The sequence below is a fragment of the Cajanus cajan genome, chromosome 7 (assembly GCF_000230855.2).
Source record: "Cajanus cajan strain Asha chromosome 7, NIPB_CcT2T_4, whole genome shotgun sequence".
In the NCBI taxonomy this organism is placed as follows: domain Eukaryota; kingdom Viridiplantae; phylum Streptophyta; class Magnoliopsida; order Fabales; family Fabaceae; genus Cajanus; species Cajanus cajan.
The window spans coordinates 13,560,149-13,576,310 of record NC_138523.1 but is presented as its reverse complement, the minus strand read 5'-3'; the positions used below and the strand labels follow the sequence as shown (position 1 = coordinate 13,576,310).

Sequence of the window (16,162 nt, the reverse complement as noted above, 5' to 3'; positions counted from 1 at the left end):
ATATGAGTTCTAAGACAACGATTTTTGATCTGTTAAGGTATAAAGAATTCATTTGAAAATTCAAATGTGTTAGTCATAATAAATAATAGACGTTAAGAACATGACAAACAATTGTATGTTTTGCCTGATTTGTTTCTTCTTATAGACGCTACTTCCTCTTACAAAGTCTGAAACAATGAATTTTTGAAAACATTTTCTTGCTGAAAGACATATTTTTTGTTAACATTAAAACTTACAAAAAATGAGGGATCTAAGATCATTTTTTGACATAACAAAAAGAGAGGATATATGATAAAGTGAAGACTTTGATGTATGAAATATTGAAGTTGGTTGAGGGCATCCTAACTAAAAAGATTAACCTTTTTTGTTGAGAACTATGTAGAATAAAAAAACACAAGACTCATGTATATATATATATATATATGTGTGTGTGTGTGTGTAAAAGATTTTATATTATTAATCAATCACATATTATCATAAGTATTGAGTTTATTAAATTTTGAATTAATCTTTTTTGTACCAATGAAAATTTCTAATTAGTTATAAAGAGTAAAGTTTGTTACTATAACAATATATAAAATTGAATTCTTCTAGTATTTGAAGCTTAAAGAACAAAAACATAGAAATGGGGATTGAATCTATGTATGGAAGATTTTTTAAAACTTTGCGCAATGGGACAATATGAGTTTGTAAAAGTGCTTCATGTAATTAAAGGTGAAGGATAAAAGATAACAATAAACATTTTGATTGTTATATTATTTCACTCAATCTGAGCATACCCAATTGCCTTCAAGCTCAAAGGGTTCCACTAGCATGGAAACTTTTTACAGCAATTATTCTCAATTCCACTTCTATTAACACAAATATTTTAGCAAGATAAGTGAATGAAGCATAGAAGGCTTAGTCTAAATGTGTTGCTTTAAGTGCTAACAATTCTTTTTGTAGCTAATTACTTTCTATTTTGGAGGTTGTGTTGGTTCTAGTTCATTGTACCATTTTGCGTGCATATAGAAAATATGAAATAAAACCTTAATAAATTTATAATGAGTACAAATTATCACACTGCTTATCACGACATGTTTTTTATTCATTTTAAAGTGCAAAGATGTTCAATAAGCATTGGACTTGTGAACAGTTAAGGGACGTTGGCTTTGGTCTCACAGCGTTGGACATTAGATGCATACATTAACTAACCAATATTATTGAGTGTTTTCACTTCTTTAACTTTACGTGTTTTTATAATATGTTTATTATAATAGCGATTTTGTTCTTTATTCCTTCTACATGGTTAGATACATGATACATGAAATGACTTAGACAAATATTAGTTAATATAAAGGTTATCACTTTACTATCATCAAAACTAGAATATTAAACACACACATGCGTACCAATAAATAAGATGACATTTTTTATTTTATGAAATGGAAATACATATAATAAGGAATGTCCAAAATATGAAGTTAGAAAAATTAACTTTCAAAATTATTTTTGGTGTCAAAAAAGTTAGTCAAAGATTTCATTATTTATAATATTAATTGTATTATAAATAATTTTATAGATATTAATTATTTTTAATATTAATTTTTTTAATTATATATAGTCCGTGGTCAAAGAAACAACATTAATTGTATTAATTATTTGTAAAATCAATTTAGTTATTTATTAAATAAATTATATAAATTGAATAAAGTTAAAGTTTTTAGTATATATATATATATATATATATATAGTTTGACATCTTTAAAAAAAAAATAGTTCAAGCACCTCACCTAATCTCGTTATTGGATATTTGATACTATCTCACAAAATTAAAATATGAAAATCATCTATTATTTTTCAATTCTCTTGTTTGTTCTTTCTATTGGTTTTGGTATGCTCTGCTTTATTTTAATTGAAGTTATTTAATTATAATTAATAAGATGTTCTTTACAATTTTGGCTAATTCTTACTAATGCATGGGTGACTGGGTGTATCTTGTGCTATAGGAAATCAAATGCAATTGGCAAATGCAAAAGAGTGTCAAGCAACGTTGTTTGCTCCTTGTATGACAGATGTTTGTTCAATGGCATGCAATAACCGTTATGGACGCTTAGCAAAAGGAATATGTAATGGCCCAGGGAATACATGTGTTTGTTATTATCCATGTTGAGCATGTTTTCTGCAACAGTCATGTTGCTCACCTTCTGTATTTATGAAATGTTCAACAAAATGAATAAAACAGCAAAATAAATTGGTTTTGTTATTTCAAAAATCTTCCATAAACTTTTGGCGTGCATGATAGATATATTGTCTAAAGTTAGAATTTATACCCTCTACTCCATGGACTTACTACAAGATATGTAATTTTAACTAGTATGACACCTATTGACTTACACGATTATTTTGATTTTCTTATGTGTGTGTAATAACATGTTTATTAAAAAAAGTAGATTTGGATTGGCATAATTAGTTGTTTAAATTATCAAAAAATAAAATGAAAAAGCTTTATGTAGAAAAATTAAGTAGCCTATCTTAAATTATTGTGTATTATTAGTATATATATATATATATATATATATATATATATATATATATATATATATATCACTAAAATCTAAAGGTAAACATTGTTTTTAGTTGTCAATGCAAATGTTGACCAATGAAAAAAATATAATCTACTTCAAGGACAATGATATTTGTTTCGAAAATAAAAATTATATAAAGTGAGCAACTAGCAAATGCATTTCTTATGCATTAGTTGGTACATAAATTTGATAGCAATACACTTAATAACATCTTGATGGAGGACCATCCATAGAGAGTTCTTATTTGAAGACCATTGGACCTTTAACTGGGTCTATAGTTAGGAGGCTTGAGGAGGCTTTTACAGAGGACGTGTTTCTTAGACATATGCTTTATATGAGAATTGAGTATGATTCCGCTTTTTTAGTCTTATAGTCTTTATTGTACAAAACTTATATAGTTTGAGTTCTTTTACCTTGTATATAATAGATACATGTATAGGCCTATTTTGCCTTTGTGTTTGTAAGGAACCTTTATCTTTCTTTATAGGTCATATCCTTAGGATTATAGGGTATGTTGCTTGAGGACTATTTTTTCATTTGATCTTGTATTAAAGGTCATAGATTTGCATATTTTTAGTTTTAGTAGTGGGGTAGCAAGTAGAAAATGTGTAGGTGAAGCTAGTAATTGGGCCTTTACTGGGCCTTGTTAGAACTCAATAAATTTTTATCTAGCTCATAGATGGTTTGGACTTCCGTTTGAAAATCTCATCAGTAAGGGAATGCTCAAAAACTAGACTACTCCCTAACCAATGGTTTTAAAAAAGAGTTCGAAGGAGTTACCACCGATATTTTACTCAAAATCTCGAAAAAAGAAAAGATTTTTGAAATTACAATAATAGCCTTCATGGCCAGAATTGGATTCAGGAGTCGATTACGTGTAGGAAAGGTGTTAGACACCCTACAACGCCTAAATCAGTACCCTATGAAGATATTATCATAATAATAAATAATAATTTAAATATTTTATCCCCTTTTATTAGTTAATGTTATTTACATTACAATTATTTATAAAAATAGGGGTTCATACCCCAAACGTTTGAAAATATTATGGTGTACATGATGATTAGATATTCATGACAATAATATATGAATAAAACAATTTAGATAAATAGAGAAGAAAGAAAGAATTGATAATAAAAAAAAAATTACCTCCGAAGCGAGCTTTTATAGAATATTCTTCTAATGTTGAGTTAAAGGCACATTTTGATAATCCTTCCCTCTACAAAAGACCTCACAAACACTCAAGAATTACAAAAGAGGGAGATAGAGAGAAGTTTTTCAGAACTAAGTATACTGAAACGGGTGAAAAGACTCTAATTTTCCTTTTCTGGTCTATTTTCGGTCTCTTTGCACTATGGATGAGACACCTATTTATAGGCATCAAAACCAACTAGAATGGCCATTTTGATCAGTGAAATGGGTTGTTCTAGGTTAGTTTATTATGGCAAATATTTTAATTTGGAATGACCTAATTCAAGATTGAAACAAGCTATTCCAAACTGTTATTTTGTTCATAACAACCTAGGTCAAAATGGCCCGTTCCGGATTGGGAATGACCTGTTTTAACCTAAGGTTTTCAGGCTTTTTTGGTGGTTTGGAATGACCTGTTCTAGATTGGGAACAACTCGTTCTAAGCTCCTAATTTGGTATTTTTGATCTTCTAGGCCTTCTGATGCTATTCTGGTCCACTCTGATGTCATGTTAGGCCTTCAAGGACCTATTGCCTGGTTTTAGTAGTCCTTTGTCTTGTTTTGGTATCTCGAACAAAATTGGATGTCTATAGGTTCCCTTCTTTACATGTACTTTAGATGGCCATGTGTTGCTTTTCCAAAGGTAAATAAAGATGTAGACATTTCGTTTGGGTTCTTTCTTTGTCCCTGCATGCAGGTGCTTCTAGATTGATTTCTTCGGATAGATCGGTTTTCCCGTATCCTTACTCTTCAAAGTAGTTGAGTATTGGGTTGCGTACTCCATTGAGGAATAAGGATGGAAAATTGTACCACCTGATCTTTTATCTTCACGTAGATGCTCCATGCTACTTTTTTTGATTGCTTGTTTGTGATCGTGAAGTATATTATGAGTATATTATGAGCTCAATCTCTCTAGGCTGGACTAGTATTGGGGCTTCCAATTAGCCCAAGTCATGATGAGTACCGTCTCTCCAAACATTCCCTTATGGCTTTGTTGTGTACAAGTGAGGGAAGTAAGTATTTTCTGAGCTCAACCTCTTTAGGCTAACTGATATTAAGGCTTTAGCCAGCCCAAGGCGTGGTGTTTGATGATTAATCTGAGTTAATGATTTGTTGAGAAATGCCTCTATATTTGTGGGCAGAGAAGTTGTCTGTAGGATCGTGATCTTGTGATCTTGACCTTTCTCCATTCGACGAATTTGGTGGTGACCTCATTTATTTGCTTGATTCATAATGGAGGTTGCCTTAGTGATGACCGGTAGAAGGAGCTCGATGTGCTCCCATCTTAAGTTGTCTTTGTTGATGAGTCTTAACGTTAGTAAGAACTTCGTGTCATTCCTGCCATGTGAGTATTATGATGCCTCTCCAAACGTCTTTACTAGGGATGGATGACAGGGATTCTGGTGTTGTTCCTGCCATGTAAGTATTGTAATGCCTCACTAGGCGTACTATTGTGATGATGAGTATTGTTATGTTGATTTCTCTAGATCGCCTGCTTGTGATGATGAGTATTATTGTGTCGGCCTCTTTAGGCCACCTATTATGATTTTGAGTATTATTGTGCCAACCTCTTGAGGCTGCCTACTTCTTGAGGCTATCTGCCTCTTGAAGCTGCCTGCTTATGATGATGAGTATTATTGTGCCGACCTCTCCAGACCGCATGCTTGGGATGATGAGTATTATTGTGTCAGCCTCTATAGGTCGCATGCTGTGATGATGCGTATTATTGTGTTGGCCTCTCTACACTACTTGTTGTGATTTCTATGACCTGAGTTAAAATGAATTATTCCCAATCTGAATGGGCCATTTTGGCCCATAAATTTGTATGTAGAAAGGCATTTGGGAACGACCCGTTTCGAAATCAAAATGACCCGTTTCCAATTCAAAAATTGGCTTTAAACCCTAGCTTGGAACACCAAGTTCCGAAACCCAGAACGGTCGTTCCAGTTAGTCTGACACCTATAAATACGTGTCCTCATGCACGGTGGAAAAGAAGCAAAAATTCATAGAAAAGATGTTATCTTTGACTTGTTTCTAGTAGTTCTAGTTCACAAATCTCTTTTCCCTCTATCTCTTGTATTTCTTAAGCGTTGTAAGGACTTTTGTAAAGTGAAAGGATGCCAAAAAGTACCTGATCCCCACATTTGAAGAAGAATTCTATAAAGCTTGCTTCGGAAGTATTACTATTAAATCTCTTTCTCTTTCTCTCTCTCTATGATTTTTTTCTTCTAAATAATCAATATAAATAATTAAGCAATCATGTAGACATACTATTTTAAACGTTTAGGGGTTTAAACCCTCCACCTTCACATGAAATTATAGCATAAAAGTAACATGTAAATAACCAAAAGGGGAATAAGATATTGAAATTATTATTCTTTATCATGCTAATTTAATCATAGGGTACCAATTTAGTGATGGAGTCCTAGATTAATGAACTCCATGATTCTTTACACGTTACTCCTTCTTGAGTCCTTGAGAAATCTTTAAGGTTTGAGTCAAATGAAAAGAAAAAGAAGAGTTGGAGAAGATTTTCCTAAGCTCCTCGGATAGAATTCCAAGGCTACAAATAGGAAATCTCAAGGTGAAAGTATGGTTTCCCCTCACTCTAGGTGACTCTCAGCTTTGAGAGAAAATGCAGAAGTTTACTCTCAAATAATACTCAAAAGTGAGAATGATACATTGATGGACAATGGGCCAAGGACCCAATTACTAGAGCTATGGCCAGGAGCATATAGGAGGGATTGGATAGCTTGAAGGTTAATGGGCTTTCTAAGCCCAAGCTAATCTCCATGTGGACCACCATATCTTGAAGAGAAGACCTAGTTCATTTGTATAGGTTCCTTTTTACCTTTGTATTTGTGAGGCACTTTGTTTCCTTTTTATAGACTATTCTATTGTGTATTTAGGGTAGGTTCTTTGGAGACTTTTACTCCATTTGACCTTGTATTAAAGGTCACTCATTTTACATTTTTTAGTAGTAGAAGTGGGATGACAATTAGAAAGGTATGAGGGTGTAAGTAGTAAATGGGCTAGAGTTGGACCTAGGCCAATTTTTACATATTGGACTTGTTTTCCTCCATATTTTTCAAGGAATTGATTTAGCTAGGTCCCACCATCATTGGGTGAACCTAATTAAACCAATTCCAAATTATTTGGATTGGACAAATGGAGAAAACAAGCCCAAGGCTGCCCCTCCCAAACCATGGCCAGATTTGCTTCTTACCTTTGGTGCCTTTGGGAAGCTTGTGCTACAAGCTTTTAACTTAGCTTGCTTCCCAAGCTACTAAGTTAGAAGCTTGCTCCACAAGCCTCCCAAACCATGGTGGACGGTCAAACTAAGTCAACCATGGTTCTCTTGAACCATGGTTAAGCTTAGCTTGCTCCACAAGCTACCATACTCTATATAAGTCTATTCCTTTCATTTGTAATCACTTTTGGACTTAATGAATCAAAATTTTCTCACAAATTCTCTCTTCCAAGAGTCTTAGTATCCGTGGAGAATCACTCTCTCCCTAGGAACCTTCACAAAGGAGTTCCCCCTTTGTGCCTTGGTTCACCATTCTTCCTTCTCTTCAAGGAAGAAACCGGACATTCCTTGTTGTTTCTACAAGCTTTGGAGCTTGTGTTTGCTTCATCAAAATCATCATTGAAGACCTCAAGAGAACGATTGGACTTGAAGATGGAGATTGGAGGAGAACTTCCATCACTCCTTCAACTTTCTTCCATCATACATGGTCCTAATCTATATATAAGCCACGAAAGTGAGCCAAGGAAGCCAAGAGTGATCGAGAGTTAGAATTAACCATGGCATGGTTAATTTTAACTATTGGCGCCTAAAATTCAAATTTGAATTTCCACTCCTAGATTTCAACTCCTCCATGTGCTACATGTGGGGTTTACATATAAATGTGATTTGATTCACATTTGAGGTGAATTTGAGTCACACCATGTGCACCACCCACATAGTCGGTCACATGACTCTAATTAGTCCTTAAATGTGTCTCAAATGACACTAAATGTAAACTCACATGGGATTATTTCATAAATGGCCAAAATACATGGCCTAAAATAAACCTATGCTACTTGACCCAAAATACAAGGTCTAAAAACAAGATACAAGCCTAAATGGCCCAAACCTAAACTACTTGGGATTTTAGTGTACAACCCAACTAAAAAGTGCCATGGGCTTTTCCTTAGTGTTGGCTCACTCCTCCTCTAGTCTCTTGACCATAGCCTTAGTGACTGGACCCTTGGCCCATGGGCCTCCATCATTTAGGACTTTGTAGGGTGCTTAATACCTTCCCTACATGTAAACGATCCCTAAACCCAATTCTGACTATGAAGGCCATAATTGACTTTTCAAAATTCTTTTCTTTTTTTGATGTTTTGAGTAAAATATCGGTGACAACTCCTTCGAACCTTTTCAAAAATCATTGATCAGGGATTAGTCTAGTTTTCGGGCATTCCCTAATCGATGAGATTTTCAAAATGGAGGACCAAACCATCTGTGGGTAAGATAAGAAGTTTTCGGGTTCTGAAAATTTGTTGGATGTTAATTTGAGTATTATTTACTAATGTTTCTATTGGCTTGAATGGTGTTTATATATGATTTTAGACTCTATCCATATTGTTTATATGTGTTATACATTTGTGAGATATATTTTCACTTCTCTTGTTGTTTTTGTGGTTGTATTTCTCGTTTAAGTTGAACTTCATGCAAGAGTTGATCAGGTTATTTGAGGATTTTGTAAAAGGTTAGTTTTATGCCTCCATTTATGAACTTAGTTTGCTTATTTATTAATTGAAGTTTTCATTCAATAATTTAAGATGTGTGAACCCTTTTATAGTACAAATGAAGAAAAAATCTTTTTATTTAATATTTTAAAAAAATGCATCTTCTTAATAATATCATAATCAATAATTTGGAGTAGAAGGTTGTCACATGTCTCAAATAGAAATCGTAGAAGTTGATTTTGACAATAATGATTGACTAGAAAATATGATTTTTTTTATGCTAGAGATGATTCTTTCTAACGTGCACAAGTATATGATAATTTAGTTAGTGATACAAGGATATCTTTATATTCAAGTTGTACTAATTTCACATGATTGTTATTGCTATTAAGATTATTCGGTCTTAAGACAAAAAATGGATGAAGTGATAAAAGTTTTTCAAAATTATTTAAGTTGTTGAATGACATGTTTACACATTGCTAACACATAATTACAAGGTGAAGATATTATTTTTTATGAATATAAATTGTATAAAAATAATCATGCATGTCCAAACTTCATATTAAAAAAAAAACTTATGAACAACTTATTTCCAAACTTATAAATGTTTTTGCAAGCTTTTCTACTAAAAAAAATAAATTCTTATACTAATCCTATACTTTCGTGATTAGGTCCGCACGAACGGTGGTGAAGATATTATTTTTTATGAATATAAATTGTATAAAAAAAATCATGCATGTCCAAACTTCATATTATACAAATAAAAAATAAAAAATAAACTTATGAACAACTTATTTCCAAAATTATAAATGTTTTTGCAAGCTTTTCTACTAAAAAAATAAATTCTTAAAAATATTTGTTTACATGAATGTTTATAGTATGATGTAACATAATATAATAAAAATAACTTACACAATAGATGACATTAAAATGTATCCATGACACAAATTTTAATTATCATTATGCATCGATTAAAAATAATCGACATTAAAAATACACTTATTATCTCGATTATTTAGCTTACATAAAATATTGAGACTTAATACATTGGTTGGAACCGACCTAAAAACCTATTTTACTCTACATAGAAAGAAAGTGTTGTGTATAGTAGTGAAGAGATAATTAATTTTCATCATTCTCCCTTTTATTTTGCCTAAAATTTAATGTACTAATCCTATACTTTCGTGATTAGGTCCGCGCGGACGGTGGAACCATTTTGCCAAAAAATTTCACTTACTACAGTGACAAGAATGCACCGTCCTATGTTTTAAAAAGTATTTTTCTCTTCAAATATATGTTATAATATATAAAACATATTTTATAAAATTACAAGTTATTAAATTAAATTTTAGAATGAAAAATTATGATTTATTTATAATATTTATAAATATTTATTTTAAGTGACAAATTATATATGAAAAATATTTAATATGATAACTAAAATTGTATTAAAAATATATTATTACTAAAATAATAAGATAAAAGTTAGTATTAAATACATTAAGTGATAAAATATTTTAGTATTTACAAATAATATAATATTACACATTTCAGTAGATTTATAAATAAGAAATTTTTAAAACCACAAAAACCAAATCAAATAAAATCACAAAAGATTGGTTTGTTTTAGTTTGGATTTTATAATTCATTTAAACCAAATCGAATCACACTTAATTTTCTTATTTGGTTCAGATAATTTTTAAGATAAAAATAGAATCAAACAGTACTATTAACACTTGTAATCAATCCTTATATATTAAATATAAATATTTGTTTTACATGAGAGTACTATTAACACTTGTAATCAATCCTTATATATTAAATATAAATATTTGTTTTACATGAGAGTGTTTTTAAGAGTTTTTCTTCAATAAAAGAAATTATAAAAATTTTCTTAACTTCTTATATAATTTGATATTTATTTATCATAATTATTTATTAATTAAATATAAATATTTAAAAATAAATTTTTTGTTACTATATAAATTATTTACCATAAATTAAAAATATAATTTATATATTTGTAAATATTTATGTATACTAATTTTAAATATAAATTATATATTCAAATATAGTATTATTTTTATATGTAATTTATTATAAATTTTAATTATATAATGAACATGTTTGTATATTGTACAAACTTAAATACCAGTGATTACTAATATCAGTAAGAAAAATGACATGATTCTGTGAAAAAATAAATTAACTAATGATTTAAAGAAAAAAGTGGATAGTTATTATTTTTAAAGAGGAGAATTATTTTTTATTATTTTATCTTTAAAGATAAATTGATGAAAAAATAAAATACAATATAAAAATATATTTATCTTTTAAAAAGGTGAACATAAAAAGGATATTTCTTTTACATATTATTATAAATTATTATTATTATTATTATTATTATTATTAAAAATAGTTACATTTACTAATACAAAGACGACATATCAGTTATAATGAATATTCTATATCAATTGTATAAATGTAAATGTCACCTATATATAATAAAAATAATTTTCTACATCAATTAAATTTTAATGATATAGAAGTATGAAAATCTATAAATAAATAAATAAAAATAAAATAAAATAAAAATAAATAAATAAAATTTAAAAAAAATCACAACAAAGAACTCCATTGTTAAGAACAACAAATTGCTTCCCACCCTCCCACTTACTTCCCTTTATCTTGACCTTATCAATATCATGGTTATTAGCAGCGGAAGAATGTATTTCGTATCTATGTAAAAAAAAATATTAAATAAATTAATATTTTAATTCAAAAAATGGAAAGTTCTTAATTTTAAAGAAAATAATTATATTTTTGTATATATTTTAATTTATTCTTAAATATAAATTAGTATAGGAAAATAATAAAATATAATATATACTAGAAGGGGTTAGTCGAGGGGTAAAATTGAATACTCCTTCATTTGTGGTTGAGGACTACATATATTGAAAGGAGATAATTGAAGGAGTAAAATTGAATACTCCTCTATTTGGAGCCGAGGGCTACAAATAATTGAGAAATGTTGGTAAAAGTAATTAAGTAATGAGACTTTAGAATTGACTTGTCTCAGCCCATGCCTAATGGTTTTAGGGGTAAAAGGTATACTTTTTACATTTATTACAATATTAATTATAAAACTAAGGATTGACTTGAATGTTAGAGTTTTTATAAATATCTTTCTTTTTTCTCTTGGTCATATATGACTGAAGACTAATAATCACATTATTAAAGGTAAATATAGTGTATTTTGGACTCTTTGACTAAAGATAACCTTAAATTTGAAAATAGACCGGGTCGGGCAAAAAAAATTAAAGTTTTATAGTAGGTGAGTATATTTTAACCCGGTCCATTTTGACTTGGCTCACCCGGGCTGAACCTGTGGTGGGCCGGGTAGCCCACCAACCCATCAATTTTTTTTACAATAAAAATTTAAGTATGATTTGTAGTTAATTTTGTATGATGGGGTATTAAAAATTTTTATTTTAGACTTTTATCATGATTTGTATTTAATTTTGTATGATAAGTTATGACTTATGACTATTAATGATACTAATTTTATGACTATTATGTTAATTTATAATTAATTTAAAATTTTGAATTTTGTTGATAATTTTTTTTAACTTTTGGTGGGCTGGTGGGCTGGCCCGTATAACCCACCAACCCGTGGTAGGCCGGGCCGGGTCAAAATTTTTTTTGAGAAAATCAAAAGTAGACCGAGTTGGGTTGACTTGTTTTTAAAGTGGGTCAAGGTGGGCCGGCCCACATGGGCCAAGCTAGCCCGTTTTGACAGCTCTAACTATGAGGACAAAGACATATGGGACAAGGACTCGAAGTAATGAAATTATCTCTATATCCCTATGTATAATTGTCATTAAAAAAGTGGATATTGAAAGAGGGTATCCCTTCATATATTGTTATAAATCTTTAAATATAAATTAACGAAATAAAACAAAATACAATACAAGAGTATAATTTGTTAAAAAAAGTAAATACCAAAAGAGAGTATTCCCTTTATATATTGTTTTCAAAAAGAAAACACATCTTTTTCTTAAAATGCATGAAATGAAACAATAATTTTTTTATGGTGATTAAAACAAAATTGTGAAATACTTTGAGACTAAAAATATATTTTTATTTATTTATTTGACTAATTTATTTTTTAAATATTATTTACTTCTATTTATTTATAAACATAAAAATTTAAATTAATATTAATTGTGATTTTTATTATATTTTTATTTTTACTTAATTCTTAAGTATTTCCAATACCAAAAAAAAACATTAACTATTTAGTTCACTTACCATAAATAAGAGAAAAAAATAATAGTACATTTCCTATTATGAAGTTAATAATTTTAACATAAAGAAAATGTTAATTATTCTTCTTCATATATATGTATTATCCCTTAAATTGATTGATTGATGAAAAGACATAGAAATACTAAATATTTACTATTAGATAAAATATACAAAATATGTGTAATATATTCTCTGGAAACTTTGACTGGATTAAGGTTATCTCTCTCAAAATCATTCTTTTATCAAATCTAAAATTTTGAAGTTTGAAAGCCAACTAGAGTATCAATCAAATCAACTTAACATTAGTAAAATATTATTTATTTAATAATATTTTAATACACTAAACATAATTTTAATAAAATGTAATTTTTCACTTATTAACTATTATAACATTTTGGTGTAAAAAAAATATAACTTTTAAGATACCCTTTAGAATGGCCCAGCTAGTTTTAAATAAAAATCGAATATGGCACTATTCTGAAGAGAGCATTGTAAACGCAGATCTGTTCAGATTTTTGGTATCATAGGTAATATAGGTTTTTATTTTTAATTTTAATTTTACAACAATAGGTGACATAGGTTATATAACTTACATGTGCGTGTGTATATATTAACTTAACTACTCAGAAGCATAGAGTAAAAAGCATCAATTGAACCATGGCTACGCTGATTGCTCCTTCCAACCACTCTCCTGTGGAAGATGCTGAATCTATCCGAAAGGCTGTCAAAGGTCACATGATCCAACTTCTCATTTCCTTTAATTTTCTAACATTCATTTAAGCATATATTGCTAGTCCATGATCAAATTTTCAATCCTTCATTCACACATAACAATCATTTATCAGTGTAAAACATTGGTTTTTCCCCATATACAACACTAACAATTTGTTAGAAACTCAAAATAGCTCATTAATATGGCATATTTGTTTTTAAGGGGTGATTTATCTATCTCTATAAAATTATTGTAAGTACTATTAGTGATATTCTTCTATCAAAGTTAGAGTAATATACATTGAAATATAATAAGATATCTTATTGTGCAAATTTTTAAAGTAAAATTCTAATTCCGACTAGAGAATAACATCACCTATGGTATTGTTCATATTACATGAAATTTTTATCCCTGACTAAGTTTTCAAAAACTTTGTAGGTTGGGGAGCTGATGGAAAAGCCATTATATCAATACTAGGCCATAGAAATGCTACCCAAAGGACCCAAATCAGAGAAGCATACCACAATCTCTTCCAAGAGGACCTCATCAAACGCCTTGAATCTGAGCTCTCTGGTGACTTTGAAGTACACAAAATTGGCAATAACAATTTCAAAAGTTTTGGATGCTTTTATTATTGATTCACTAATGAATTATTGTGTGGGGTTGTACCAAACAGAGAGCCATGTACCGTTGGATATGGGAACCTGCAGAACGTGAGGCTTTGTTGGCCAATTTAGCTCTCAAGAGTGCTGACAAAAACTACCAAGTGATAGTGGAAATTTCCTGTGTCCTTTCACCTGAAGAGTTTTTTGTTGTGAGGCGTGCCTACCACAACAGATACAAGCGTTCCTTGGAGGAAGATGTGGCTGCTAATACCACCGGCCATCTTGGCCGGGCAAGTCATATAATTCAACAAAATTTAGATATAGTTCTTTAAATATGCCATGATCAAAATTGAAGTTTCATATGAGTAATCTAGATCGACTTTTAATACAAGCTTTTATTATACTAATTGATGAGATGAGATTCTAACTTTTTGATAAACAAACATAAAAATACTTGAAGGAAATAATTCATGTATGTTTTTTCTTGCATAATTTTGTACATTTATTTAGACTAGCTATGGCATTTGAAGAGAATGAAGTGAAGAGAGAATTGCTTAAGGGGTGATTATTCTTTATCTAATTAGTATTTGGTCAATTTCTTTTGCAGCTATTGGTGGGGTTGGTGAGCTCATTTAGATATGGTGGCAGTGAAATTAATGCAAAATTGGCAGAATCTGAAGCTGATGCTCTTCATGAGGCTATCAAAAACAAGAACAAAGGTAATGGAGAAATTATTAGGATCCTTACTACTAGGAGCAAGACCCAACTTGTTGCTACTTTCAACCGCTACAGGGATGATCATGGCATTGCCATCACTAAGGTACAACAACAAAGTCTTTTTATTTTAATCTCTCTTCTTGATATGAAAGATTTTTGTACACATTGAATAAGGGATTTCTTGCTATAGAACCTCTTTCTTTGCTTTCATACTTCCCCATACCTTTTAAAAATACATTTTTCACTCTAAATTGTTTTTCCAAATATTTAACTTTAAACAAAAAAAGTATAGGCCTCATGCAGGACAAAATTAATTAAGCAACAATTAGTTTTCTTAACTTGTTGTTCCTTTACAGAAATTGTCCGATGAAGGGTCTGATGAGTTTCATAAGGCAGCCAATTTAGCCATTAGCTGCATCAATGATCATAAGAAGTATTATGAGAAGGTGAAAATCTTGCATACTTTCACTTTAAGTTTGACCCTTAATTAGAAAATCAATCTCTTTGAACATGACATGGGATGCAAGAATTTTAACCATGAATCCACTGAGTATAGGTTCTTCGCAATGCCATGGAAAGTGTTGGAACTGATGAGGAAGCACTGACACGTGTGATTGTGACAAGGGCTGAGAAGGACCTGAAGGAGATCAAAGAGGTCTATTACAAGAAAAACAGTGTTCATCTTGAGCATGCAGTGGCCAAGGAAACTTCTGGAGACTACAAGAAGTTCCTCCTTACTTTGATGGGGAAAGAAGACTAAGAACCTGTCACAATATAAACATTTTTTAAAAAAATTCTATTCAAAAATACTCTTTATTATTATAGAAAAATTTTCAAAAACGCTTTTAATTTATATATAAACATAAACATGTTCTAACTTAATTACTTATTTTAAGGATATATGTAACTGATTTCATAGAGTCCCTTTTTAGAGTCCAACTTTTGTTATCTTTGTTGTGTGAGGCAACTTGAACATCTCAGTTAATGATGAAAGTTCTTCATTCAATAAGAATAATCGCGGGTTTGAATCATGGTTAAAAATTGTGGTATGCAATTGTAGTTGTAACATTGTTGTTTGCAAGGTCTTTGCGATCTCATTACGACCTCGTATTTACCGGTAATTGCAAAGAAATTTTGACGATAACTACATATTATAAGCATGGTTGATATCAAATCAAGCCATATTCAATATCAGCAAGGTCAATAATACAAATCAAGCCGACAAAATAACGAGCGTTGCAATTAAATTTCTAGAGTGAAAATACTTGGGTTCAATTTTATGAATGTGAACCCAATTATATATATAGAATTGCATATTCCCACTTA

The 16,162-nt window shown here is 30.1% G+C and overlaps 1 protein-coding gene and 1 long non-coding RNA gene across 2 annotated transcripts; both read left to right on the top strand.

Moving 5' to 3' along the window:
• The first annotated feature begins 1,642 nt into the window (after window positions 1-1,642).
• On the top strand, window positions 1,643-2,245 carry LOC114915065 (uncharacterized). Its single transcript, XR_003802915.2, has 2 exons — window positions 1,643-1,873; window positions 1,989-2,245. It is a non-coding gene; the product is annotated as an uncharacterized LOC114915065 (long non-coding RNA).
• Window positions 2,246-13,459: 11,214 nt separating this feature from the next.
• LOC109787830 (annexin-like protein RJ4) lies at window positions 13,460-15,596 on the top strand. Its single transcript, XM_083060731.1, has 6 exons — window positions 13,460-13,532; window positions 13,953-14,098; window positions 14,191-14,409; window positions 14,727-14,939; window positions 15,193-15,282; window positions 15,393-15,596. Exons 1-6 carry the CDS (start codon window positions 13,460-13,462, stop codon window positions 15,594-15,596), a joined length of 945 nt encoding a protein of 314 aa, XP_082916857.1.
• The last annotated feature ends 566 nt before the right edge of the window (window positions 15,597-16,162 follow it).